At 43.6% G+C, this 25,754-nt stretch overlaps 1 protein-coding gene across 2 annotated transcripts in view; it reads left to right on the plus strand.

The window, feature by feature from the left end:
• lrrc7 (leucine rich repeat containing 7) overlaps window positions 1-25,754 on the plus strand; it is a 331,680-nt gene that overhangs the window by 244,932 nt on the left and 60,994 nt on the right. For both annotated transcript variants that reach the window (XM_041208419.1, XM_041208420.1), the window contains exon 18: window positions 5,439-7,143. In XM_041208419.1, coding sequence (XP_041064353.1) covers window positions 5,439-7,143 — 1,705 coding nt within the window. The remainder of the gene's footprint in view (window positions 1-5,438; window positions 7,144-25,754) is intronic.

Consider the following 25,754-nt stretch of genomic DNA (forward strand, 5'->3'; position numbering starts at 1 on the left):
TCCGAGTTTTTCCAGCTGGAGTAATGGCAGACATTGTTCATTATGGCAATGTGTATGAAATATCCGGTTAATATATTTAAAACATATTAAACATTTTAAAATAGTTAGAAGGAAAATCAGATGTATTTTATCCACAAAAAGTAATAATAAACTTATGCAATATATTAAAGAAAAACTACTGAGGTAAATTATCTGAATTCAAACGATATTTAAATATTTTTTTGGAGAGTGAAGGCTATGCGATGTAAAAGAAAGCAGGTAAGTGAGGTCAAGATAAATGACAAAGACAATTTGTTACCTGTGATAACAGAACAATGCTTTGCATCCAGTAGGGAAATTCTCAGTGAAAGCAGGGGTGATGCCAGAGCATTGGGGAATTGAAAATGTTACATCCTTGTTTCATAACTGGTGTAAGGATAAGCCCAACAGCTACAGGCCAGCCAGTTTAACATCGCTGGTGGGAAAGCTTTTAGAAATGATAATCCAGGGCAAAATTAACAGTCCCTTGGGCAAAAGTAGATTAATTAAAGAAAGTCAGCACGGATTTGTTAAGGGAAAATTGTGTTTAACTATTTTGATTGAGATTTTTGATAAGGTAAAAGTGAGGGTTGATGAGGGTTGATGAGGTGGTGTACTTGGACTACCAAAACCATTTGATAAAGTGCCATGTAGAACATACTTCCCAGCAAAATTGAAGCCCATGGAATAAAAAGTGCAGTGGCAGCATGAATACGATGTTGGCTGAGCAACAGGAAACAGAGAGTAGTGATAGTTTTGTTTTGCACTGGCAGAGGAGAAGATATGGTCAGGTTGTCCAGAGGTTGGTATTAGAACCACAGCTTGTCTTGATCTACATTAATGACCTAGGCTTGTGTACGCAAGGTATAATTTCAACATTTTCACATGACATAAAACTTGGGAATATTGTGGGCTGTGAGGAGGATAATGATAGATTTCAAGAAGACATTGAAGGCTGGTTAATTGTGCGGACTTATTGCAGGTGAAATTTAACGCAGTATGAAGTGATATGTTTTGGTAGGATGAATGAGGAGAGGCAATGTAAGATAAAGGGTACAATTGTAAAGGGATTGGAGAGCAAAGGACCCAGAGGTATATGTGCACAAATTGTTGAAGGTAACAGGGCAAATTGGAAAAATGGTTAACAAAGCATGCCAGCTTCTAGGCCTTATAAATAGAGACATAGGGCAGGATTTTTCAGTCAGCGTGCAGGGATGAGCCTGACATGCCAACGCGTAAAATGACACGTGATGACATCCTTAATTGGCCCTCCCGTGTAAAATGGCAGCGCTGAGCTGATCGCGGGCAACAATCAGCTCAGTGAACACCTCTGACTGCTCCCGCCAAGCCCGCCAGCCAATTGAAAAATTCTGGCTATAAGGCTGGAATTACCGGCCACTGCGATCCCTGCATCACCCCCCCAACCCTCCAGCAAAATGGTCAGGATCAGGTTTGCCCCCATGCAGATGACGCACCCCATAGTCATTTGATTCTCGGAGGGGCGCTAAATGCTTTAAGGCGAGACTTCTAACCCCTTCTGGGCAGGAAGTCCCACCTCAGAGAGCTGCCAGTCCAGCAACCCTCCAGCCCTAACAGTGCAATTGAGAGTGGTGGCCACTGCTGGAACCACAGCCAGCCCCCAAACACAAGGAATCAGAGTGAAATATACATTTAGGGGCATTGCCCGAGCCAGGCTGTCAGGTCTCAGAGGATGAGGGGCAAGGGAGTGGGGACGCAGGTTAGAGAAGCTAGAAGGAGGGAAATGGGGGTGGAGGTTGTGGGCGGTCGGGGGAAGACATGTGAGAGGGCCTCTGACGGGCCCCTGGTGCCTGTTAATGAGGCACCCCGTCCCCTCAATTACCTGCCACCTGTCTATGCAGTGAAAGCTGCTGGGATGGATGCTTGGTGTGGGCCTCGCCTATCACTGGTTAAACCTCAGCAGCAGCACCAAGATGAGCCCCTTAAGTGGGCTTTAATTGGCCACTTAAGGGCCTCAAATGACCAGCGGACAGTCGGGTCATCCAACCAACCCTAGTAAAATTGTGGCAGGAGCAGGCAGGTAGGCTGCAGGCATGATGCTCATGGAATTTTACACATCCCCCCCCACTCCTGCAAGCCCCACCACCTTATAGCCATAAAATCCAGCCCTTGGAGTATAAAAGTGAGGAAATTATGGTGAATCTTTATAAAACATTGGTTCAGTCTCAACGGAGTATTCTGTCCAATTCTGGACACCATATTTTAGGCAAAATGTGAAAGCAACGAAAGGGTGCAGAAAAGATTCACAAAAATGGTTCCATAATGAGGGACTTCATTAAGAGGATAGATTAGAGAAATTGGGTTTGTTCTCCTTGGAGAATAGAAGGTTAACAGGATGTAGGTGTTCAAAATCATGAAGGCCTAGACAGAGTAGATAGGGAGAAACTGTTCTAATTGGTGGATGAGTCAAGAACTGGAGAACATCAATTTAAGGTGATTGACCAAAGAACCAGAGGCAATTTGAGGAAAAATATTTTTACATTGTGAGTGATTTGGATCTGGAATGCACTGCCTGAGAGTGTGGTGAAGGCAGGTTCAGTCGTGGCTTTCAAAAGGGAATAGGATAACAACCTGAAGAGAAAAGATTTGCAGGGCCACGGGCAAATGGCGGAGTGGGGCCAGCTGAGGTGCTCTCACGGAGAGCTGGCACGGACACAATAGGCCAAACAACTTTCTTCTGCGTCGTAATTCTTTGTAATTCTATGATTTTAAGCAGATGCCCGAGAATGGGATACCCAATACGCTATGAGTATACTGCCCCCTGGTGCCATCTCCCACCATTCTCCCATACCACTGGAGCCTTCTCTTTCTTGCCAGACTTTTCATGCTTCCTTCTCTCCCTACAATTGTGCTGTAAACACTTTCACACCCTATGGATCTCAGATACATCTATTCTCTCTCCAGTCTCTTCTTTTTCCTCCATCACTTTTCTTTGGCTCTCTTCTCCTTACACATTGTTCACCTATAACACTTGCCAATTCTGGTGAAAGTTCAACAACTTGAAATGTATATAAAAACAAAAAAACTGCGGATGCTGGAAATCCAAAACAAAAACAAAAACAGAATTACCTGGAAAAACTCGCAGGTCTGGCAGCATCGGCGGAGAAGAAAAGAGTTGCCGTTTCGAGTCCTCATGACCCTTCGACAGAACTTGAGTTCGAGTCCAAGAAAGAGTTGAAATATAAGCTGGTTTAAGGTGTGTGTGTGGGGGGCAGAGAGAGAGAGAGGAAGGCCCAAATTTATCTTCAAATGGGAGAAGTGAGGGCCAGAAATTCTTGCACCTGTAGCATTTATTTTATAATGAAGTGGGAGGGGAAGTTCCCAGTCTTCTGTTTCATTTTCTAGAAAGTATTATCAATGGATAGCCCGGCACAGTGACTGAAGGATGCTGACCAAGGACTTGCCCAAGATGTGCACGGATTGGTCCTAAGGCCAGGCCAAAGACATTTCAGAGAATTCAGCAAAGGCGTTTTTAGTCCCTCCAAATTGGCAGCCCAGAGAGTTTTATACTGGTGGTCAGGAGCGCAATGATACACTACTTAGCCCTGCTTCTATGCTCCTAATTCTTTCCCAGTCTTTAGGTGCAAGACCAAGCCAAGGGATGCATCTGCAAATGTAATCCTCTTATGACATGTAAATCTAAATGGCTGCTTCCATGGAACAGCATATTTAATGATGTCTGCACTGATTGGGTGACTTGCGGGCATTCTTAAAGGAGAATCCAACCTGTGGGATCCGTGTTCCAAAACATTACAACAAAAATTCATTTGTAGTACAATACAAAGTTGCTGATGAAGCCAATTCACTGTGTTTCGAAGCAGCAAATTCTAAGGGGTTTTGTATTTATTCCCAGGTGAAGGAAAAAGAAAGTGAAAATAAGGCACTTAGCCAAAGAAAATGAATGTGTTTTGATCAGTTGCTCTGGCCCAAAGGCTTGGTGTATTTGATCATTTTATCTTCGTATAACCTTGACACACACAAATATAATTGCTGCAATGGAGTTAAAAACCATTATCTATTTGCTGTTTGTTCTTCTTTTAATTAATAAGGTAATTATAGAAAGCTTATATCTACAGGGAGCAGAATTAAATAAGACCATTAAACAAATAAGATGTTTTAACAGTTTTCTCGACAGGCAGGTGGTTTGACAAAACAAAATGGTACTTTGAAGCATACATTCCACTAACTGGGCAGAATCGTTAACTGAAATAGTCAGGTGTTTGGCTTTTAGAAACTCACAAGCTTGAATCTCAGATCCACCTGCCTTAGTTGGATAATTTTTGATAGCAGTTCAAGTGCAGTATCCTGAGCAGTTTTTGTAAGTAACTCTCATCCCAGACTGTTTTCCAAACCAGCTGTAAGATTGCAGAGTGTTCAACAAACTGGAAGGTTGGGAAAATTGGTACAATTATGTAATTAGGTTTTTGTATACTATTCCCTAATCAGACTCTGAAGTCTTTCTAATTAATAATGGTCATAAAGATTACAAATGCTTTTCTCAAAGTTTTTTAAACCTATAGTAAGGAATGGATGACCAATGCTATGGGTTAGACACTGGCCTTTGAACTCTGGGTCCAATCTAAGCACAACCACTAGAGATAAGTCAAAAACAAAAACAGAATTACCTGGAAAAACTCAGCAGCTCTGCCTTCTGACAGTAAAGGTTATATGTAAAATGAGTTCGCGCTCAATGCAGTTCATAGTAGACATGGCCCCAGTACATAAGAACTCAATACCATATTTTTCCTCATGGACATATTTTTTTAAATTGTCCAATTGGTTTATCTGTGAGAAGTATTTAATTTGGCAACTGTTAGCAGGTGGAGCCCAGTGCTGTTTCATGTCCAGGTGCAATATGTTTGAAAGTGATCCTCAAGAAAGGATTGTGACATGAGCCAAAAAGTTACTGAGTAAATCAGCTCCCAGCTCAAATGCTGTGTCACTGTGTTGCACCACTATCTTGTGGCCCAACCAAAATCAGAAAATGACAAAACAAAAACAGAATTACCTGGAAAAACTCAGCAGGTTTGGCAGCATCAGCGGAGAAGAAAAAAGTTGACGTTTTGAGTCCTCATGACCCTTCGACAGAACTGTCGAAGGCTCATGAGGACTCGAAATGTCAATTCTTTTCTTCTCCACCGATGCTGCCAGACCTGCTGAGTTTTTCCAGGTAATTCTGTTCTTGTTTTGGATTTCCAGCATCCGCAGTTTTTTTTGTTTTTATCAGAAAATGACAGCTGATATTCCAATGTTCTACTGTTAGAACTGCAGGAACAGTTTAGTGCTGTTCAATCTTTCTGAGTTAGTGGATAAATAAACTTTCAAACACCAGGAATTCTTTGATCTGCATTCAAATGTCTTGTATTCTTCTGACTCAGCAGGTTAACACAGACATTTCAACAAAACATTGAAGCAAAACCTTTACTCAGCCAGAGGGAGGCAGCATCGACAGCAAACCTACAGCAGCGTACTGAGAGGCGTCCAATGAATGAAACTTTTTCTGATAAGTGGAATGATAATTCACATTATGACAATACAGGTTTTGTCGCAGAAGAAAGCACTGCAGTCTTAGAAAATCCCAGTGCCAACCCTTTGATAAGCACAAAATCAAGGAGCACATCAGCCCATGGGCGTAGGCCACTAATGAGACAGGACAGAATTATAGGTGTTCCACTGGAGTTAGAACAATCTGTGCATACAGTACACAGTGTCAGAAATACACCAGAAACTGAAGTGCCTCCAAGTAATCCTTGGCAGAACTGGACTAGGACACCTAGCCCATTTGAGGATAGGACAGCATTTCCATCAAAATTGGATAGTACTCCTTTCAGCAGTCCTATTCCTGATAGGAAAGATTCAGAACAACAGTCAGCACGTGGAATTACTGAACTATCGAGTCCATTTACATCAAGTGCTCCATGGAGTTTTCTCAACTCCAGAGAGTCCAATTTAAATCGAAGTCATGCAGATAAATTCACACATATCTGCAGACCTGAGTCTGCCAAGAGTGCTATAATTGTCAGTAAAAGTACAGAGAGACTTGCACCAATGATGAGATCAGTTAAAGCTGGCCAGTTTAAGAAATCCCAAAGCATTGATGAAATTGACATTGGGGCCTTCAAGATTTATAATATACCACTGGACAGTTATGGCTCCAGCTCAGAAAATCCAGGTAGCATTGATATGCCGGAGCAAATGCCAACACAAGAACAAGGAATGTCACGCAGTCTTTCCGCTCCATTGTTGGATGAAGATTTATCAGAGGCATATGGAAGTGGAAAGATCTCTCAAAAGTTTCCAATTACAAAAAAAGTATACCATTTTGACCAAAGTTTCAATCCCCAAGGTACAGTAAATGTTAAACCTGAGAGGCGAGTAACCACTTCTTTTACGCATAATGTTGACTATGGTGTACAGCAAAGCAAAAATGTTTCAAAAGATCTCATTAGCCCACGCTCCTTCAGAGGTTATCAACCTGTAGAACACATGTATTCATTCTCCCAACCTTCAGTGAACGATGAACCAACTAATCCTCGGTTTTCAAGTCAAGGGGACAGGGCTGGATATTTAAGAAGGGGTGACTCCCTTGCAACCTCCACAGAAATGGTGCTGCATCGAAGGGTAAACGAAGCTCCAGAGCTGCCACAAAGTGACAGATATGTCAGGACACATTTCAGAGGTGTTTTAGAACACCAGAACAGCGCATCATTGGTTGAATCACAGTATCTCAAAAGGAATGGAAGATATGAAGAAGATTATTCAACATTCCAAGACATAAAAAATCAGGGTAGGAATTTCCAAGATAAACCTTTAGCTCAGAGGAGACCTTTGTCTGCAAGAAGCTACAGTACTGAAAGCTATGGGTTTTCTCAAACCAGGCCAGTTTCAGCAAGGCCTACCATGGCAGCTCTGTTAGAGAAGTTACCTTCAGATTATAACATCAGTAACTACAGTGAAAAGCCTTCAGAGAGCAATGATATAAGGATCAGGTCTTCACAGTTGAAAGGAGATGAGAACTCTGCTAACATACCTCTAGACTGGAGACAACAGCTGCTCAGGCATATAGAAGCTAAAAGGTTAGATAGGGTGAGTGTGCCTTTTTTTTTTCAAAAAGTTTCACTGGTCTAAATGTTGATATTTATTTTTGCAATTCCTAAAAATATATCATTTGAAGCCATTTGTTTAACTTCTGTTATGGCTGAGTTGGTAAGTTTTCTGCCAAGTATGGAATTGAACCATGTAAATCAGGAAAATCCAAGTTGAAACCCTGGTCTATATTGTGTTCGTTGATCTTAGCCAAGATGGCAATTGAGCACCACAATTAGCTTTAATACCCTCAGCAACAGAGACAAAAATCATTGAGTTTCACTCAGGATTGCTATCTTGTGACCCAAGTTTGAAAGTGCATACGTGTGGAGGTCAGATGAAGAAGGGGTTGAACTCAGCTGTGGTGGTAATGGGTAAGTAGCCTATTCTCACCTGAAAGACTTCAGGTAGCGGTTAGAGGTACTCAGTAATGATACAGCAATGTACCTCCAATATCATCTGGCATCTATAATACTGTAGCATAGTTATGATTGGACAGTCATAATTTAAAAAATCTAGAAATCTCAGGCTGAATTCTGCTCTGAATTTCCCTTTTGGTGCAGAATTTGGGGAGGTAAATAGAGTTAAATTAGTTCTTAAAAACTTCCACCTCAATTCATCACAAAAAAAAGCTTCCCTCCTTTGAAAACTCTGTCACTGAGAAGCCAGGAGCCACAAAGTTATGGAACATAGGAACAGGAGTAGGCCATTCAGCCTGTCGAGCCTGCTCCGTCATTCAGTTAGATCGTGGCTGATCATCTACCTCAACACCACTTTCCTGCACTATTTCCATATCACTTGATGTCTCCAGAAATATATCGATTTCTGTTTTGAACATGGTCAATGATTGAGATTTCACAGCCCTCTGGGATAGCGAATCCCAATGATTCACCACCCACTGAGTAAAGAAATTCCTCCTCATTGGCCTACCCCTTATTCTGAGGCTATGGCCAGGATTTTCCGGCCCTGCCACAGTGGGTTCCCCCATGGAGGATGTGACGGACCATTCAAATGTCCATTGACTTCAGTGGGACTGGTAGATCCCGCCAGCAGGAGGGGCCGGAAAATTCCGGCCTATATCCCCTGGTTTTATACTGGACAGGGGAAACATTTTATCAACATCCACCCTGTCACGCCCTGTAAGAATTTTGTAAGTTTCAATGAGGTCACCTCATTCTTCAAAATCCTAGAGAATACAGGCCCAGCCTCCGCAATCTCTCTTCAGAAGACAATCCCGCCATCTCAAGGATTAGTCTGGTAAACCTCTGTTGCACTCCCTCTATGACAAGTATATCACTCCTTAGATAAGGGGACCAAAACTGTACAGCCTCGCCAAGGCTCTATACAACTGCAGTAAGGTATCTTTACTCCTGTACTCAAATCCCCCTGCGATGCAGGTCAACCTTTTGCCTTCCTAATTGCTTGCTGCACCTTCATGCTAACTTTTAATGACATGAACAAGGACACCCAGGTCCCTTTATACACCTGCACTTCCCAACACTCACCATTTAAGAAATATTCTGCCTTTATGTTTGTTCTACCAAAGTGAATAAATTCACACTTATTCACATTATATTCCATCTGCCGTGTTCTAACCCATTCACTTAGTCTGTCCAAGTCCTCTTGAAGCCTCCTTGCAACCTCCTCACAACTTAGTTTCCCACCCAGTTTGGTATCATCAGCAAATTTGGAAATATTACAATTGGCCCCCCACATACAAATCATTTATATCGATTGTGAACAACTGTGGACCTAGCATTGATCCTTGCAGTATCCCACTAGTAACAGCCTGCCATCCTGAGAATGATCTAATTATTCCTACTCTCTGCTTTATGTCTATTAACCAATTCTCAATCCATTCTAGTATATTTCCCCCAATCCCAAGTGTTCTAATTTTATTTACTAAACTCCTTTGTGGGACCTTATTAAAAGCCTTATGAAAGTCCAAATAAATCACATCCACTGGTTCTCCTTTATCAATGCTACAAGTAACACCGTCAAAAAACTCCAAGTTTGCCAAACATGATTTCCCTTTCATAAATCCATGTTGACCCTGCCCAATTTAACCATTCTTTTCTGAATGTACAGTTATCACATCCTTTATAGTAGATTCTAACATTTTCCTTATTACTGATGTCAAACTAATAGGTTTGTAGTTTGCCTTTCTCCCTCTTCTTCCCTTCTTAAATAGTGGGGTTATATTTGCTATTTTCCAGCGTGCAGAAACCTTTCCAGAATCTACAGAATTTTGAAAGATAACTACCATCCATTATCTCTCTAGCCATCTCCTTCAACACTCTTGAGATGAAGCTTATCTGGTCCAGGGATTTGTCAACCTTCAATCCAGTTAACTTTTCAAGTACTACATCTTTACTAATACTAATTTCTTTTAGTTCCTCAGTTTCACAAGTCTCTTGGTCGCCTAGTATTTCTGGGAGATTTTCTGTACCTTCTTCTGTGAAGACAGATGCAAACTAATTGTTTAGTTTCTCCACCATTTCCCTGTTCTCCACTATAAGTTCTCTTATCCCCAGCTGTAATGGGCCCCCATTTGTCTGGCTAATCTTTTCCTTTCCACATACCTAAAAAACTTTCACAATCCACCTTTATGTTCTTCACTAGTTTTCCCTCTCTCAATCACTTTCTTGGTCCTCCTTTGCTGGGTTCTAAATTGTTCCCAATCCTCAGGCTTACCACTTTTTCTGGCATCTTTATAAGCCATTTCCTTTGATCTAAAGTAATCTTTAACTTATTTCATTAGCCACGGTTGATTTACCATTCTCTTTGGGTGTTTGTGCCTTAGAGGAATGTATATCTGTTGTAGACCTTGTAGTATTTCTTTAAATAATAGCCTTTATCTGTCTACCATCAAATCTTTTAGTGTATTTTCCCAATCCACCATAGCCAACTTGCCCCTCATACCTTTGTAATTTCCTTTCTTCAGATTTAAGACCCTAGTTTCAGAATGAACTCTATCTCATTCAAACTTAATGCAAAATTATATCATATTATGATCACTATTTCCCAAAGGCTCCTTTACAGCAAGGTATTCATTAGCCCTTTCTCATTACAAAGCATTAAATCCAAAATAACCTGATACCTAGTTGGCTCCTCAACATACTGCTCCAGAAACACACTCTAGGAATTCTTGGCTCCTCAACGTACTGCTCCAGAAACACATTCTAGGAATTCTTCCTCCACAACATTAGTGCTGATTTGGTTAATCCAGTCTATGTGGAAATTGAAGTCACCCATTATTACTGTATTATCCACATTACGTGCATCTCTAATTTCCTGATTTATACTGTGCCCAACATTAACACTACAGTTTGGTGGCCTTTTAAACAACTCTCACCAATGTTTGTTGCCCCTTGCTGTTTCTTAGCTCCACCCAAACTGATTCTACATCTTGATCCTTCAATCTAAGACCCTCTCTTACTGGAAACCTCTTGACCCCGGTGGACTGTTTACAAGGGGGTCATATGATGGTTTATGTCTTTGAGAAAAACAATACCTTGAAAGCTGTGTTAAAAGTTGTTAGGGTTTTTTTGCTTTGGGAAGGAAACAAAAAGGATCACTGCTTGGGAATAGAAATGGAAAAATAGGGAAAGTGATGGAAACACCACCAACTCCAAGGGCAGAATATTGACCTTGGCAGGGGGGGCTCGGCAGGGGCAGACAGCGGTGGTCGGGAAGCCGACCACTGCCCGTGATTGAGGCCGGAAGGCGATTTCACACTGACGGGTCAATTAAGCAGTGCTCATCGTCGACTGTGTGAGGGAGGAGGAGGGCAAGCGGGGCAAGCACAAACTTCGCGCATGTGCGCAAGTGCATGCTTGAGAAACTCTCTGAGGCACAGAACTGTCTCAGGGAGATGAAGAGTTTACCAAAAAAAATAAAGATTTGAAAAATGTTATGAAACATGCCCCCACTCATGTGACTCTGTCACATGAGTAGGGGCATGTTATAAGTGAAATTCTAAAAATTGTACTTTATTTTGATTTGATGTTGGAAACCTCATCCCGCCCACGGATGAGGTTTCCAAAAAAATGCAAAGGCTGCTTGGCCTTTTCGCCTGCCCGCCATCCATAAGGTTGGATGGGCAGCGAAGAATTTAAGTTAATTGACACTTTAATGGCCTTAACTGTCAGTGGGAGTGCTGACGATTCCTGCGTGTGCCCACTAACCGAACTATCGCGTGAGTGCGCATCGACGTTGGGACACTTGCCCAACGTCAATGTGCGTCATTTCACACTCGAGTGGGTCGGGTATGCACCCATCTGCTGAGGTGGAAATTCTGCCCCAAGTTCCCTTTAAGTCTCCATACTTTTGTCATCGCTGGGTCAATATATTAGGATTCCCTACTAACACAGTTATGTTAGCGTTTTTTTGGAAACCTCATCCATGGCCAGGATGAGGTTTCCAACGTCAAATCAAAATAAAATACAATTTTTTAAATTTCACTTATAACATGTCCCTACTCAAGTGGCAGGGTCACATGAGGGGGCATGTTTCATTACATTTTTCAAATCTTTATTTTTTTTGAAAACTCTTCATCTCCCTGAGACAGATCTGTGCCTCAGGCAGGTTCTCAAGCGCACCCTCGTGCACATGTGTGAAGCTTGCGCTCGCCCCGCTCGCCCTCCTCCTCCCCCACACAGGCAGCGATGAGCACTGCCACTTGCGTTAGCTACAGTGGTTTAAGGAGGAAAAGCCACCATGATCTTCTCAGGGCAACTAAGGATGGGCAATAAAAGAAGTTGTGCCAGTGGTGCTCACTTTCTGAAAATAAATAAAACTGAAATTGCATTCACCTCCCAAAAATCTCCAGTTTCCTTTAGTTGTGTCCAATTTAAATGACTACATTTAAATCAACAGGACATGACGCAGCCCTTCATTTCTTTCCATACAATTTCTACCTCAAGCCTGCAGAAATACTTACTGGCACACAGTTTAATATAAAAGCAAAATGCTGTGGATGCTGGAAATTGGAAATAAAGACAGAAAATGCTGGAAAAACTCAGCAGGTCTGGCAGCATCTGTAGAGAGAGAAACAGAGCTAACGTTTCGAGTCCGTATAACCCTTCTTCACTGTCACACAGTGTGTTGTTACGATCGAGATGGGAGGAATGCACTGTCTGTCTCTACTTCCTAAACTCCACAGATCACAACATATATTTAAATGATTTTTCCAGCTAGCTCTATGGCCAAATAATTTCAGAATGACCACTCAACATCCAGGTTTCTTCAATAAAAAACAAAATTATTTGTTTATTACAAAACAAGGCTTGTCAAGTAGAAAGGCAAAGCTTTTTTAAATTCATTCGTGGGATGACAGCGTCGTTGGATAGGCCAGCATTTATTGTCCATCCCTAATTGCCCTTGAGAAGATGGTGCTGAGCTGCCTTCTTGAACTGCTGCAATCCACATGGTGTAGGTACACCCACAGTGCTGTTAGGGAGGGAGTTCCAGGTTTTTGACCCAGCAACAGTGAAGGAACGGTGATATATTTCCAAGTCAGGGTGGCAAGTGGCTTGGAGGCAAACTTCAGGTAGTGGTGTTCCCATGTGTTAGCTGCCCTTGTCCTTCTAGATAGTAATAGTCGGGGGGGTTGATAGGTGCTGTCTAAGGAGGCTTAGTGAGCTCCTGCAGTGCAACTTGTAGATGATACACACTGCAGCCACTGTGCGTTGGTGGTGGAGGGAGTGAATACTTGTGGATGGGGTGCCAATCAAGCGGGCTGCTTTGTCCTGGATTGTGTCAAGCTTTTGAGTATTATTGAGCTGCTCTCTTCCAGGCAAGCAGAGAGCATTCCACCACACTCCTGACTTGTGCCTTGTAGATGGTGGACAGACTTTGTGAGTCAGGAGGTGAGTTAATCACCACAGGATTCAGAGCCTCTGACCTGCTCTTGTAGCCACAGTATCTATATGGCTAGTCCTGTTCAGTTTCTGGTCAATGGAAACCTCCAGGATGTTGACAATGGGGGATTCAGTGATGGTAATGCCATTGAATGTCAAGGGGTGATGGTTAGAATCTCTTTTGTTGGAGATGGTCATTGCCTGGTGCGAACGTTACTTGCAACTTATCAGCCGAAGCCTGGATATTGTTCAGGTCTTGCTGCATTGGGACATGGACAGCTTCAGTATCCTAGGAGTCATGAATGATGCTGAACATTGTGCAATCATCAGCGAACATCCCCTTATGGCCTAAGGATGGATGGAAGGTGATTGATGAAGCAGCTTAAGAGGGTTGGGCCCAGGACACTCCCCTGAGGAACTCCTCCAGCGATGTCCTGGAACTGAGATGATTGACCTCCAACAACCACAACCATCTTCCTTTGTGCTTGGTATGACTCCAACCAGCAGAGAGTTTTCCCCCGATTCCCATTGATTCTAGTTTTGCTACGGCTCCTTGATACCACAGTCAGTCAAATGCTACCTTGATATCCAGGGCAGTTCCTCTTATCCCACCTTTATCCAAGTTTGAACCAAGGCTGTAATGAGGTCAGGAGCTGAGTGATCCAGGCAGAACCCAAACTGAGCATCAGCGATCAGCTTATTGCTAAAGCAAGTGCCGCTTGATAGCACTGTTGATGACAATTACTGCCCTATCAGTCTACTCTTGATTTTCTATCACTTTACTGATAATCAAGAGTAGACTGATAGGGCAGTAATTGGCCGGGTTGGATTTGTCCTCCTTTTTATGTACAGGACATAACTGGGCAATTTTCCACATAGCCGGTAGATGCCAGTGTTGTAGCTGTTATTAACATACAGTATGAAATATGAAAGTATAATAATTACTCTTTCTAAATACCCAACACTCACACACACCAATACACAGGCTTACAAAAATAATAAAATAAAACAGAGGAATTCTGCCAAAAGGTTAAAAATCAATGGTCATGGGAAAAGAATAAATGGTGAGATCTTAAAGTGATGGCTGGATTATATGGTTGTCAGAGTATTCAGGGTGTTCACCATATCATGAGAAACTTTCATCAGTGCGCTGCTGATGCAAGTAGTGGATTTCTCCCTCATCTCAACATTATACATGAAACCAACTTATCTCCATATGAGTTTGGTGCTCACAAATTATTGTTCTTTTAGGAAGCTTGATATCTGAGATATGTATTTGATTTTAGTACTTTATTTAACCTCCAAATGGTTCCTGAGGTCTGCCTAAGGTGAATACTGGTTGAGTTGGCATGATTTGGCATCACTAGATGAAGTCCCAGAAAACGGAGATGGCTGTTCTAACCAGCCCGCCTTAGCAATCAGCCACACCGTGACCGCCGACTCTCTGCTTCTGGGATCAATGGGCCGACCCGGTCCCCCTGGAGAGAAGATCGCAACATTCAGGGGCCTTTTATCCAAGGTGTGATTGGCAAGTTGGGAAATTCCCTGACTGGCCTGCCTTGGTAGTGAAAATCCGGCCCGAAGGATTGAATCAGTTTTTGATTTTATGTGTATAATACCTTGACCAACTAAACTATTAGAGGAGCTATATACAAAAAACATACTGCAGATGTTAAAATTCTGAAATAAAAATAGAAAATCCTTGAAATACTCAGCAAATCTGGTACCATCAGCAGAGACAGATAAGAGCTGGATTTAGTGTCTGGCTGTTAGGGGTGGGTGGGGGAGTAGGGTGTGGGTTTGTGACAATAACTTGCCCACAAGCGCTGTATGGCCATTTAAGCCAATTAATGGGCCTATTGAAGCCAATGTACAGACGCTGACTGAAATATTCCAGTCAGCAATTTGGCCCCCTTATTAAGGACAAATCCCAGCCTACGGATGGAAGCAGCCAGCAGCGAGTGCCCTATCTAGCATTTTAAACCCCGACCCCTATGGCTACAATTGCAAGATATTTAAACGTTCCCTCTCCACGATGACGGATGGCCTGGCATTGCTTGTCTTTTTCTATTCATAAATTTTTAAAAAGTCTTCAGAGGGTGCCTCCATCTTTCTCCTACCTATTTTGGCAGCACCTACCTCTGACAGTGAAGCTGCCAATCCTTTAATGCTGGATGTCTTGCTATTGGCTCTCCAGCCTCAGGAGTGCAGCCTCTGTCCTTAATTGGACAGGACTCCTAAAGGCAATCACTTAATTGGCCACCACCTCCTCGAAACACACTTCCAGGGTGCCAATGCTGGCAGTTCTGGGGTCCTGACCGGGATTCAGCCTGGCTTTGGGATCAGGAACCTGGAACAAATATCTAGCCTATTAACTCTATTTCTCTCTCCACAAAATGCTCCTGACCTGCTGAGTATTTAAAAAGGACCTATATATACCTTTTAAATGAATGTTGGGTCTCTGCCATTTTTTATGCATGGCACATTAAGCATTTTTGCATTTTAGAGAATTTTTTTAACAAATGATCAATGTGGGAAACTGTGTTATTATTTCTGTTAGGTGCCAGACAAGCCTTAAAAATGCTGTTTCACATCCAACAGAGATTGTTAGTGCTTTCTCTCAGGTACATTATATGTAGTTAAATTTGGTTCATTTTAACGACTATGAATAAAATGAGCCTTCTCTTTCTTTATTCCTGAATAATTCAATTCAGTAACAAATAGTGCTTTGCATCAGCGCATTTCTAGACAGTAACAACTATTAAAATAATTATCTCTTTTCTAGCTGCTAGAATTCTTGTCAACATATCGACAGTAACTGCCGTGAATAATCACCAGGTTAAGACAGTGATTTTTCACTTTTATTTTCAAGTGGTTATTCACTGGTTCACATGAAGGTCAGCAGCATGGCTATTCACTGAATTGATTGCCAGTTGGCCTCTCATGAAACTGCTGAGAGAGATATAACTATTTTCATTTTAATTGGTCAATTTAAAAAAAAGACTCCCTTTTGTACTCCTCCCTTTGTGAAACCACTGATTAGTATATGGTGCAGTTCCACAGGATGTGCTAGATATCCATTTTGTGCCACACTAAAGTGGCCATTCTTCAAGTGTGAGCCTTTAATATGACCTTTGGCAGGACACAAGAACACAAGAAATAGGCGCAGGAGTAGATCATATGGCCTGTTGAGCCAGCTCTGCCATTCAATACGATCATGGCTGATCTTGGGCTTCAACTCCATTTTCCTACCCACTCCCCATATCCCTTAGTTCCCTGAGAGACCAAAAATCTGTCTGTCCCAGCCTCAGGTGTATTCAGCAATGGAGCATCCACAACCCTCTGGGGTATAAAATTCCAAAGATTCACAGTCCTTTGAGTAAAGTAATTTCTCCTCATCTCAGTCCTAAATGGACTCAGGCCCCTTATCCCAAGACTGTGCCGAGTTTTAGACTCCCCAACCAGTGGAAACAATCTCTAAGCATATACCCTATAAAGCCACTTCAGAATATTGTAGGTTTCAATGAGATCGCTTCTCATTCTTCTAAACTCCAGAGAATATAAGTGAAATTTACTTAGCCTCTCATCATAGGACAAGCCCCCCATCTAATGAACCTTTGTGTTACTACCACTAATGCAAGTACATCCTCTCTTAAAGTTGGAGACCAAAATTGCAGACAGTATTCCAGATGTGAGGTGGAATCTTCCAACAGTGGGAATTATGGCAGGTGGGGGTGGAAGATGTGGCGATAGCCAAAAATCAGTTTTCCAACATCAAGGAATCAGTTTTCAATCTTCCTCACTCGACTGTAACAGCAGGTCGCCTTTCCCACTGGTCAATGTCGGGAACCCAGTTTGCATCTTATGAATGCTCAATAAAACCCCAGTAGACTGGAATCTTCTAACTCCTTCTAACCTACCGGCCTGCCAGCAGGAATTTACACCATCCTGTTTCCTGACTTAATGCACGTGGCCTGCTCCAGGCGAGGGAGACTTTCATTACTCACCAGCCAGTCAATCCTGCCAGCACCATTGCTGATGACTGCAGGAGAAGAGATGGAAGAGATGAAAGGTGGGGGATGGTTTTAGAAGGCACAAGGGGAAGGGGTGTTAGAAGAGACGAAGGGGAAGGGGTGGAATAGACGAGGGGAAGGGGTGTTGGAAGAGATGAAGGAGAAGGGGTGGAACACACGAGGGGAAGGGGTGTTGGAAGAGATGAAGGAGACGGGTGGAAGACATGAGGGCAAGGGTTGCTGGAAGAGATGAGGAGAAAGGGGTGGAAGACATGCAGGGAAGGGGTGTTGGAAGAAACGAGGCACGGTGAGAGTTGGTAGAGTGCACAGGGAAGGTAAGCATGAAGGGGAAGGAATGGAAGGAAGACATGAAGGGAAGAGGGGGGAGGAGGGCATGAAAGGGAAGAGGGGGATGGAAGGCATAAAGGCGAAGAGAGGGAAGGAAGGCATGAAGGGGAAAATATGGAAGGAAGAGGGAATGAAGAGGCATGAAGGGAAGAGGGGGAAGGAAGGCATGAAGGGAAGAGGGGGAAGGAAGGCATGAAGGGGAAGCGAGAGAAGGAAAGCAGGAAGGAGAAAAGCGGAGTGAGTGGGGAAGGGAGCGTGGGGGCAGCATGCTTCATAGGGCAGAGTCAATCAAGTCAATGCTGGAGTCCTGGAGTAGAACTGAAGGTGATGGTGGTAGGAAGGGATGATCACTGTGAGAGGGGGAATTGGGATGCGGGAGGGTGAGAGGATCAGGGTGCTGGTATGGTGGGTGTAGTTCTCATCGGGAGGATTATTGAAGGGGACAAGAATGGTGGCATGGATAACGGGAATGGGCGGGCTCAGGGTGGGCATGGGCACTGAGACTGGTTTGAGCTCAGCGGAGAGGGACATCAGGTTGAGGTTAATGGTTATAGGGTCCAAGGTGATGGGAGTGGCTCAAGGGTGATAGGAGGGGTGAGAGAAGGTCACATGGGGAGGGGAATGCCAATGGTGGTGCAGGGGGGAAGTTGGTAGGTGACAGGAAGTGGGTAAAAGGTGGTGGAGGTAGCCTGAAAGGTTATACACACCATCTTAGTGTAAAGGCAGTTCACCAGCAAGGCAATGCCCTTGATGCCCAGTGACAAAACATTGAGGTGGGAGGACTTCTTAGGTGGGCGAAACTAATGGTCATTAGAACTGGACAATTAAAGGTATATCCTAATAATTATAGAAAAACTGTCTGAGAGCTTTTCTCTTTTGAAATCCACACTGTCTGGTGAAGCCCACGTGGCAGCAGGTCTGACGCAGAGGGTTCTCATTACAATGAGATCCCAGCAAGGTGTACACCTGCCCTTCACACTGACCCATTTGGCATTGGCTCCAGTCATAGTTAGAGATGAAGGGAGAGAGGGAGGTGGATGCTTGCAAGGGACATACAGGTGAATGGCAACCAACTTGCAACTGCAAACCTCCATCCTCCCGGGGGAATGGTCATGCCTAACAAGGGCTCATGCGGTTAGGCTTTCTATTATGACAAGACAAAGGTCTCTCTAATAATCTCGAAGGCAGTGGAGGCAAGTGGAATAGTGTGTGTGGGAGGCTTCTCATACATGGCTTTCATCACCCTTATTAAAGGATGATGGCTTCATGTGCAAGCGTGCTTTGTGGCGTGGCACACCCATCCTTAGTTCTCCAGAATGTCCCTCACCTGGAAGGGATGGAGTTTACACAAACATTAAAGCAGCTAGCAGCAAGAATGAATCCAGGAAATTTCCAAACAGTGCACGTTAACATATATTTACAAGTGCCCAAAGGTTCACGAAGGCAGCACCTCTCCAACTTCTCAAGGCACTTAAGGATGGGCAACAGAAGTACTGGCCTCGACAATAACACCCACGTTTCATGGCAGAATCACAAAATGAATGGTGATATTAGTTTGGAGTGAGTAGAAGGTTCACTCATCCTGGTGGAGTGGATGAGATCATTGATCTGTTTCCTGCACTGCAGAGCGGTCCTCTTCTGGACCCCCATGGGCACTCTCCTCCCTGGCGACCTCCTCGCAGGTTGCCGTGATCAATCAGGTGAGCCTCCTATTGTCACATTCCTTGGGAACAGGACCTTTCCTCGACAGCCTGGAGGAGATGCTTTGCTAGGCATCGCCAGAGGTTGCTGCCTTCTGTTGCTCATCTTTGTTCCAGGGTCCTGGCGCCATTTATGAAGGCCTGTCCGGGTACCTTTTAAATATGGCACCTGGACATGACGGTGGGGTGGCCGACTTCCTGCCCGCCCTGCCACGAGATTCAGTGTGAACCTTGTGGCTACATAATTAATGAGCTGAGCATCACACAATTCGGCATGTTTACCTGCAATGCTGTGCAGTGTAAGTCCTTCCGACTTCCCTCCCCTGCCACGGGACAGAGCAGAAAATTCCACCAGTGGTATCACCAAACCCCCGTACACTTACAGCAAGACTTTTCCATTCTTGTATTCCAATCCCCTTGCTATAAAAGCCAACATGCAATTTGCCTTCTTAATTGCTTGCTGCACCTGCATGCTAACTTTCTGTGTTCCTTGTTCCATACAACTTTGTGTGTTCCTTGTTCATGACACACCCACATCTCTTAGACCAGCAACACTTACAAGTTTCCACCTTTTAAAAAATATCCTGCCTTTTTCATTCTTACATCCAAAGTGAATTATATTCCATCTGCCATCTTGTTGCCCACTCACTCAACTGTCCATATCTCTTCGCAGCTCTCTGTGTTCTCCCAACAGCTTATCTTCCCACCTAGCTTGGTATCATCAGCAAACTTTGGTACATTACTCTCTATCTCTTCTAAGTCATTAAAATTGATTTTAAATAACTGAGGCCACAGCACTGATCCTTGTGGCACTCCATTATTCACTTCCTGCCAACTTGAAAAAGCCCCGTTTATGCCCACTTTCTGATTTCTATCCTTTAACCAGTCCTCCATCCATGCTGAAATATTACCCCTAACTCCATGAGCCCATATCTTACCTATTAACCTTTTATGTGACACTTTATTGAATGCTTTTTGGAAATCCAGGTATACTATATCCACTGGTTCCCCTTTATCTACCCTACTAGTTACATCCTCATGACTTGTGGTAATCATACTGTGACGATTGGACTCTAGAGTGGGGTGGAAAGAATAATACAGCTGAACTCCATCCTCCCCTCATCTGATGTCCAGCAAAAACTTTAGTAGTTACAAATGGCAACCCTTGTTTCTCTCTCAAACCCAACAACATTATCGTTGATTGCAGCACCTTGCTCCCATCATGTCCGAGTTCAGCTGACTCACAGGCCTGAATTTTTTGCTCTTTGGGTGTGCGTGATCGGTGAGCCCTGGAGCAGATGGGAAACATGCCCCCAACTGCGATCGGTCCTGACCGTGGATTTCACGTCGGCTGGCCAAATAATGGGTGGTCTTTAGCGTTTGGAATTCTCTTTCGCAGAGAGCAGTGGAGGCTGGGTCATTGAGCATATTCAAAGCTGAGTTGGATAGGTTTTTGATTGACAAGGGAGTCAAAGGTTATGCGGAGTGGCAAATTGGGGGCAAGAAATGGAGTTAAGGCCACAATCAGATCAGCCATGATCTCATTAAATGGCAGACAAGGCTCAATAGGCCAAATGGCCTAATCCCTGCTTCTATTCCTTATGAACTTATGATCACAAACCTAGATGAAACATGGAATCTTTCTGATCTGTAGAGCTTATTACCTCACATTTACAGGCACATTTACACTCTGAGGTCTATAGAAACATAAATCAGGACAGCAGTTTAATGGGCGGTTAAGCTACTATCGCACGCTTTACACTTTCATTGTCTCTTTAACTCTGCATCCAATGTTCAAATCTAGCCCAGACTGATGAAATGAAAGTATCTTCTGTCTGCTGGGTAGAAGATACCTGCATGAAATCAATAAATTTAGGTCCAGAACACAAAATTGGGAATGCATTGGCACTCTTACTCAGAGAGGCCAGTCTGCAAAGTGGAAATGTCATAGTCGTACAGTCAGGGTTGCTGTTCTGAATATGTAATAAGGCATATTTTTAGAGCTTTAATCTCAGGCAGCACTAGACTTTTCCTGAGATGGCTTCACGCTGGTTGCTGGGATACAAAAGTGTTCTCTACCTGTATGAGTAACTTCACACTGATGAGCACAGGAATTCACCATAAATCAGATGAGTTGACACCAAATCACTTTCACGAAAGTTAATGCTTCTTTAAAAAAGGAGTCCATTTTTATAGCTTTGTCACTTCTCTTGGATACATCTCAAAGTGCTTCATAGTTAATTACTTTGAAGTGCAGCAAGTGCTCTTATATGAACAAACATAGCAGCCGTCTTGTTCACATCATGATCTCATAGTCATGAGACTTTCGGATCCAATGAGATGCTTAGGAGGAACTTGCAACACTCTAGTATATTTTGGGTGGAGGGGGAATTAGTAACAAATGTGGAGTGCCTCCTAAACAGGTATCAAAGTCGGACTGCAATGATGCGATGGGGGTTTTCTCCCACCAATTGGAAAACCGGTGGGAACAGTGTGTCCCTTCTCTCCAAGACGCCTGAAGAAACTACTGGACAATCAGGAATTTTCCAGCATAGTGTTGGGCCCCCTACTTGAATAAGCCCCCAATCAGTCAGGAATCCTGCCCCCAAGAGCTGCCAACCAATCAGAAGCCGGTAGCTCTTCAGTACCGGCAGCACCACCGGGAGCCACTGCTAGCCTAGATAAAAGTGAGTGTGGATGGAATGGGGGTCATGGGGAGGGGTGTTGCTGGTGAATGGGGGAGGGGATCAGAAGCAAGGATAGGGGGTCTCTTTCAGTGGTTCCCCCCTTCCTGATGTCATGTTTCCTGATTGGGCACAGAGTGCCTGTGAATGTGGGATCACCCCTGTAGGCTGTTTGCAAACCTGACAGAGTTTGCTGAGCAGCCGCCCTGAATGGCAAGTCCCCCGCCTGCCACTGGGGACAAAAAGTCCCGCCCAAGGTTTCTTGTATTCCTTGAATATAGAGGATTAAGGGTTGATTTAATTGAGATGTTTAAAATGATTAAAGGATTTGATTGGATAGATAGAGAGAAATTATTTCTTCTAGTAATAGAGGCAAGGGGGTGTAACCTTAAAATTAGAGCTAATCTGTTCAGAGGTGATGGCAAAAAGAATTTCATCACAGCAAGGGTAGTGGAAATCTAGAACTCTCTCCTCCTAGGTCAGTTGAAAATTTCACACCTGAGATTGCTAGATTTTCATTAGGTTACGGTATTAAAAGTTACAGAACAAAGGTGGGTAAATGGAGTTAACATACAAATCATCCATTATCTAAATGAATGGTGGAATAGGCTCATGCTGGTGAATGGCCTCCTCCTGTTCCTGTGTTTTCATTCGAACAAAGGGAATTTTGAGATGATTTCATGAAGTTTAAAATTATGAAGTTATAAGGCAGATAAAACTGATTGTTTTCAATGGCTAATGGTTCTGGAATAAAAGGACATAGATATAAGATTAGGGTTATCAGATTTCTGACAGAAAGCAGGATTTTTTTTTAATATAGAGGATTTTAAGAATATGGAATGCATTGCTAGAGGTCATTATTGAAGCAGAGAGCACATCAATTTTTAAGAATGGGTGCTTGAAGGAAAGGGGGATAAAGGGATATGGGAACAATGTATGGAACTAGGATTAGGATTACTGCTATTGGAGCATAAAATCAACACTGACAGCTTGGGCTGAATAGTTTATTTCTATGTTGTAACTTCCATGTAATTCTGTAAACAATTTGTTAATTCTACCTCATTTTGAACTTGGAGTTTGGAGGTTGTAGTATCTTTTGCCCTTCAGACAACAACAGCCAGTTTTATATTAGTTACCTTTTTAGTTTTAAATCATTGGATATCAATGTCTATGTGGCAACTCCCAATATTGTTATGATACCGTAGAGACCGTTAACTTTTAAAAAGAGATTTGAATTTCCCAGTGAGCAATGCAAAAAAAATCACACAGGATTTCATGGTTTACAGCTTTTACTGTAACAAACAAACAAAAATCAACAACGACTAAACATTACTTAGTAGGCATCTAATACACTAAACTACAGAAATGGTATTCCTCATTAAATTCATAACACAGCTGAAAACCACATGGTGCACTTATAAATTACAACCACCACACCCTCAGCAGAAATGTAGGGTGGAATTTTCCACTCTCGGCGGTGGGCATGTTTGGCAGTGTGCGAGACAATATAGCAAGAAGGCCAAAAATCTGTTTTATGCCACTGTGAAACCAGTTTGCAATTGTCCGTACCACCTGTCAATGGTGGGCCACGTTTCCCACCGCCATACATAGGGAACCTAATTTCAATACTTTCACATCTCATTATAAGCCCTACTTGCCGAAATCATCCACCCATGCTGGATCATCCAGGCACATCGGCATATTTCACAACTGTACATAAGCGACATACACCTGGTGAGCTGCAATTCAGTTGGGACTTCGGGGTTTGTTTGCCTACCTTGTTTCAGGCAATGCTTGTGGTCATCAGCCCCAAGCTTTGCAGGCAGCACCACATCACCTTTAGGGGGGCTCATGGGCAGGTCTCTATCTACCAGACCAGCCATAAGGCGGGGTGACTTTTCAATGGCTGCAGGGCTAGGACTTGCTTGGGGAAGGGGAAGAAGTGGCCTCAGGCAAGGGGAGAAGCTGCAGGGTAAGGGCTGTTCTGGGGAAGTGGGGCATTCCACCAGGGGACACATGTTGATCTGTGCAAGTGGCCTCAAGATGGTGAGGGCTGAGGAGGCAGTCTCCAGAGGAGATGAGACCAGATGGAGATGTGAGGGTGTATGTGAGAGAGTGACTGGTGATGCCCCTTGAGCTGGCAGTGAGTTGATGCCAGTGAATGTGTTTCAGCCTTGTGAGCGTGTGAGTTTAGAGTGATGAGACGGTTGCCTTACCCTGGCTCCATAGCTGAGATCATTCATCTTCTTTCTGTAATGGATGCCAACCTCTTCTGTGCAATGTTGGGGCTGCCCACCACTGTAACTGCCTTCCAAGCCTGAGTAGTGAGATTGCAACCAAAGCAGGGGTGGAGGACATCACGGCGGGCCTCCAAAAGGCATTCCAGTGATGGGTCACTGAACTGTTCTTGGCTTTCAGGGCCATGCCTTCACTGGAGCAGTCCTGGGCTGCAAGTGAGGCTGCAGTTTAGATATGGCATCTGGAGTGAGGTAACGGTAAGGTAACAGCATGACGGGCAATTCAGAGGCCGCCGACAAGTGAGACGGCGTTTTTCCTATGGCTGCATATTTAATGAGATGGGAAGTGGACCATACAGTGTGAAAACACGCCACTGATGGTGGTGCATTCTCCATAGCAATAACTCTACCAATCAGAATCTACTTGCCAACCAGTCAGCTCTCTCTTCGCATACAGTATAAATAGTTGTTTTCCCCTTATATTAATATTCTTGCAAAGTGTCCTGATGAGTGCAAGACGAAAAGCTTCGATGTCTCTTTTTTCAGCAACACTGAAGTTCTGTACTGCCAAACGACTATTTGGTTTGGACCTGGACTGCAGTACCTGAGTGTCTGGTGGAGAAAAATACAATTGCGGTTTTCAAAAAGGAACTGGATAATTATCTGAAGAGAAGAGATTTTATAGGGCTACAAGGAAAAGGTCGAAGAGTGGGACTAGCTGAGTTGCTGTTGCAGAGAACTGCCACAAAGACAATGTGCTGAATTGCCTCCTGTGCTGTAACCATTGTATGATTCTGGTATAGATACATACAAAGAACTTGAAGAAAGAAGCTGAAGGTTACCCTGATAATGTGATCAAGAAGGGTTGGAGGAGGCTTGTGTGGAACATAAACACCAACATAGATTAGTTGGGCCAAATGGCCTGTTTCTGTCCTGTAAATTTCATGTAAATCTGCCAGCAGGGAATACAAAACTATATGGTGTTTCACATCCTCAGGCCATCACAGCCAAGGAATTAATGTTCAGTAGGCAAATGCAGCAGCGTGCTTATGGATATAGATGCTGCTTTAGATCCAGGAACATTGAGCTTCAAATACACTGAAATGCCTGTGTATGATAAAGCTGTGTGCAGGGAGTTGTAAGGCCTGTATTTTTTTACAGTGAGGGAGCTGTACAGGAGTGTTACTGCTATTGCTGCTGCACATTAACTCAGAGATATTCAACAGCAGCAGTGTGAGGCCCTGGACTCTGGGCGCAGCCTTCACTCCACCACCTCTAAATCTCTCCGGGCTACTGATTCACAGCCACACTGCAAGCTGCAGACATTCTGGTCAACTCTCACTGTCTGGCCTGAACTCAAACTTCAGGAACTCATGGCCAACCTTACCCTTGTGTTCCACATAATAATGCAGATAGAAATCACTCTACATGGTCCCCATGCCAGCTACCTCTGTGTCACAAGTCACGCAGCTCCACTTGCTTGTGTTCTGTTTATTGCCATCAATGAGCCAAATCCCCATGCATGTGTTACTCCTGGAAACAGGCTGCAACTCCTGGAAGCCCGGGTTTTGGAGCTGGAGCGGCGGCTGGGAACACTGTGGAGCATCCGCGAGGCGGAGTGTATCATGGATAGCACGTTTAGAGAGATGGTCACACTGCAGGCTAAGAGTCCACAGGCAGGAAGGGAATGGGTGACCACCAGGCAAAGCAAGAGGACCAGGCAGTCAGTGCAGGAATCTCCGGTGGCTATACCCCTGCAAAACAGATA

This window comes from Carcharodon carcharias, chromosome 16 (assembly GCF_017639515.1).
Source record: "Carcharodon carcharias isolate sCarCar2 chromosome 16, sCarCar2.pri, whole genome shotgun sequence".
Classification (NCBI taxonomy): domain Eukaryota; kingdom Metazoa; phylum Chordata; class Chondrichthyes; order Lamniformes; family Lamnidae; genus Carcharodon; species Carcharodon carcharias.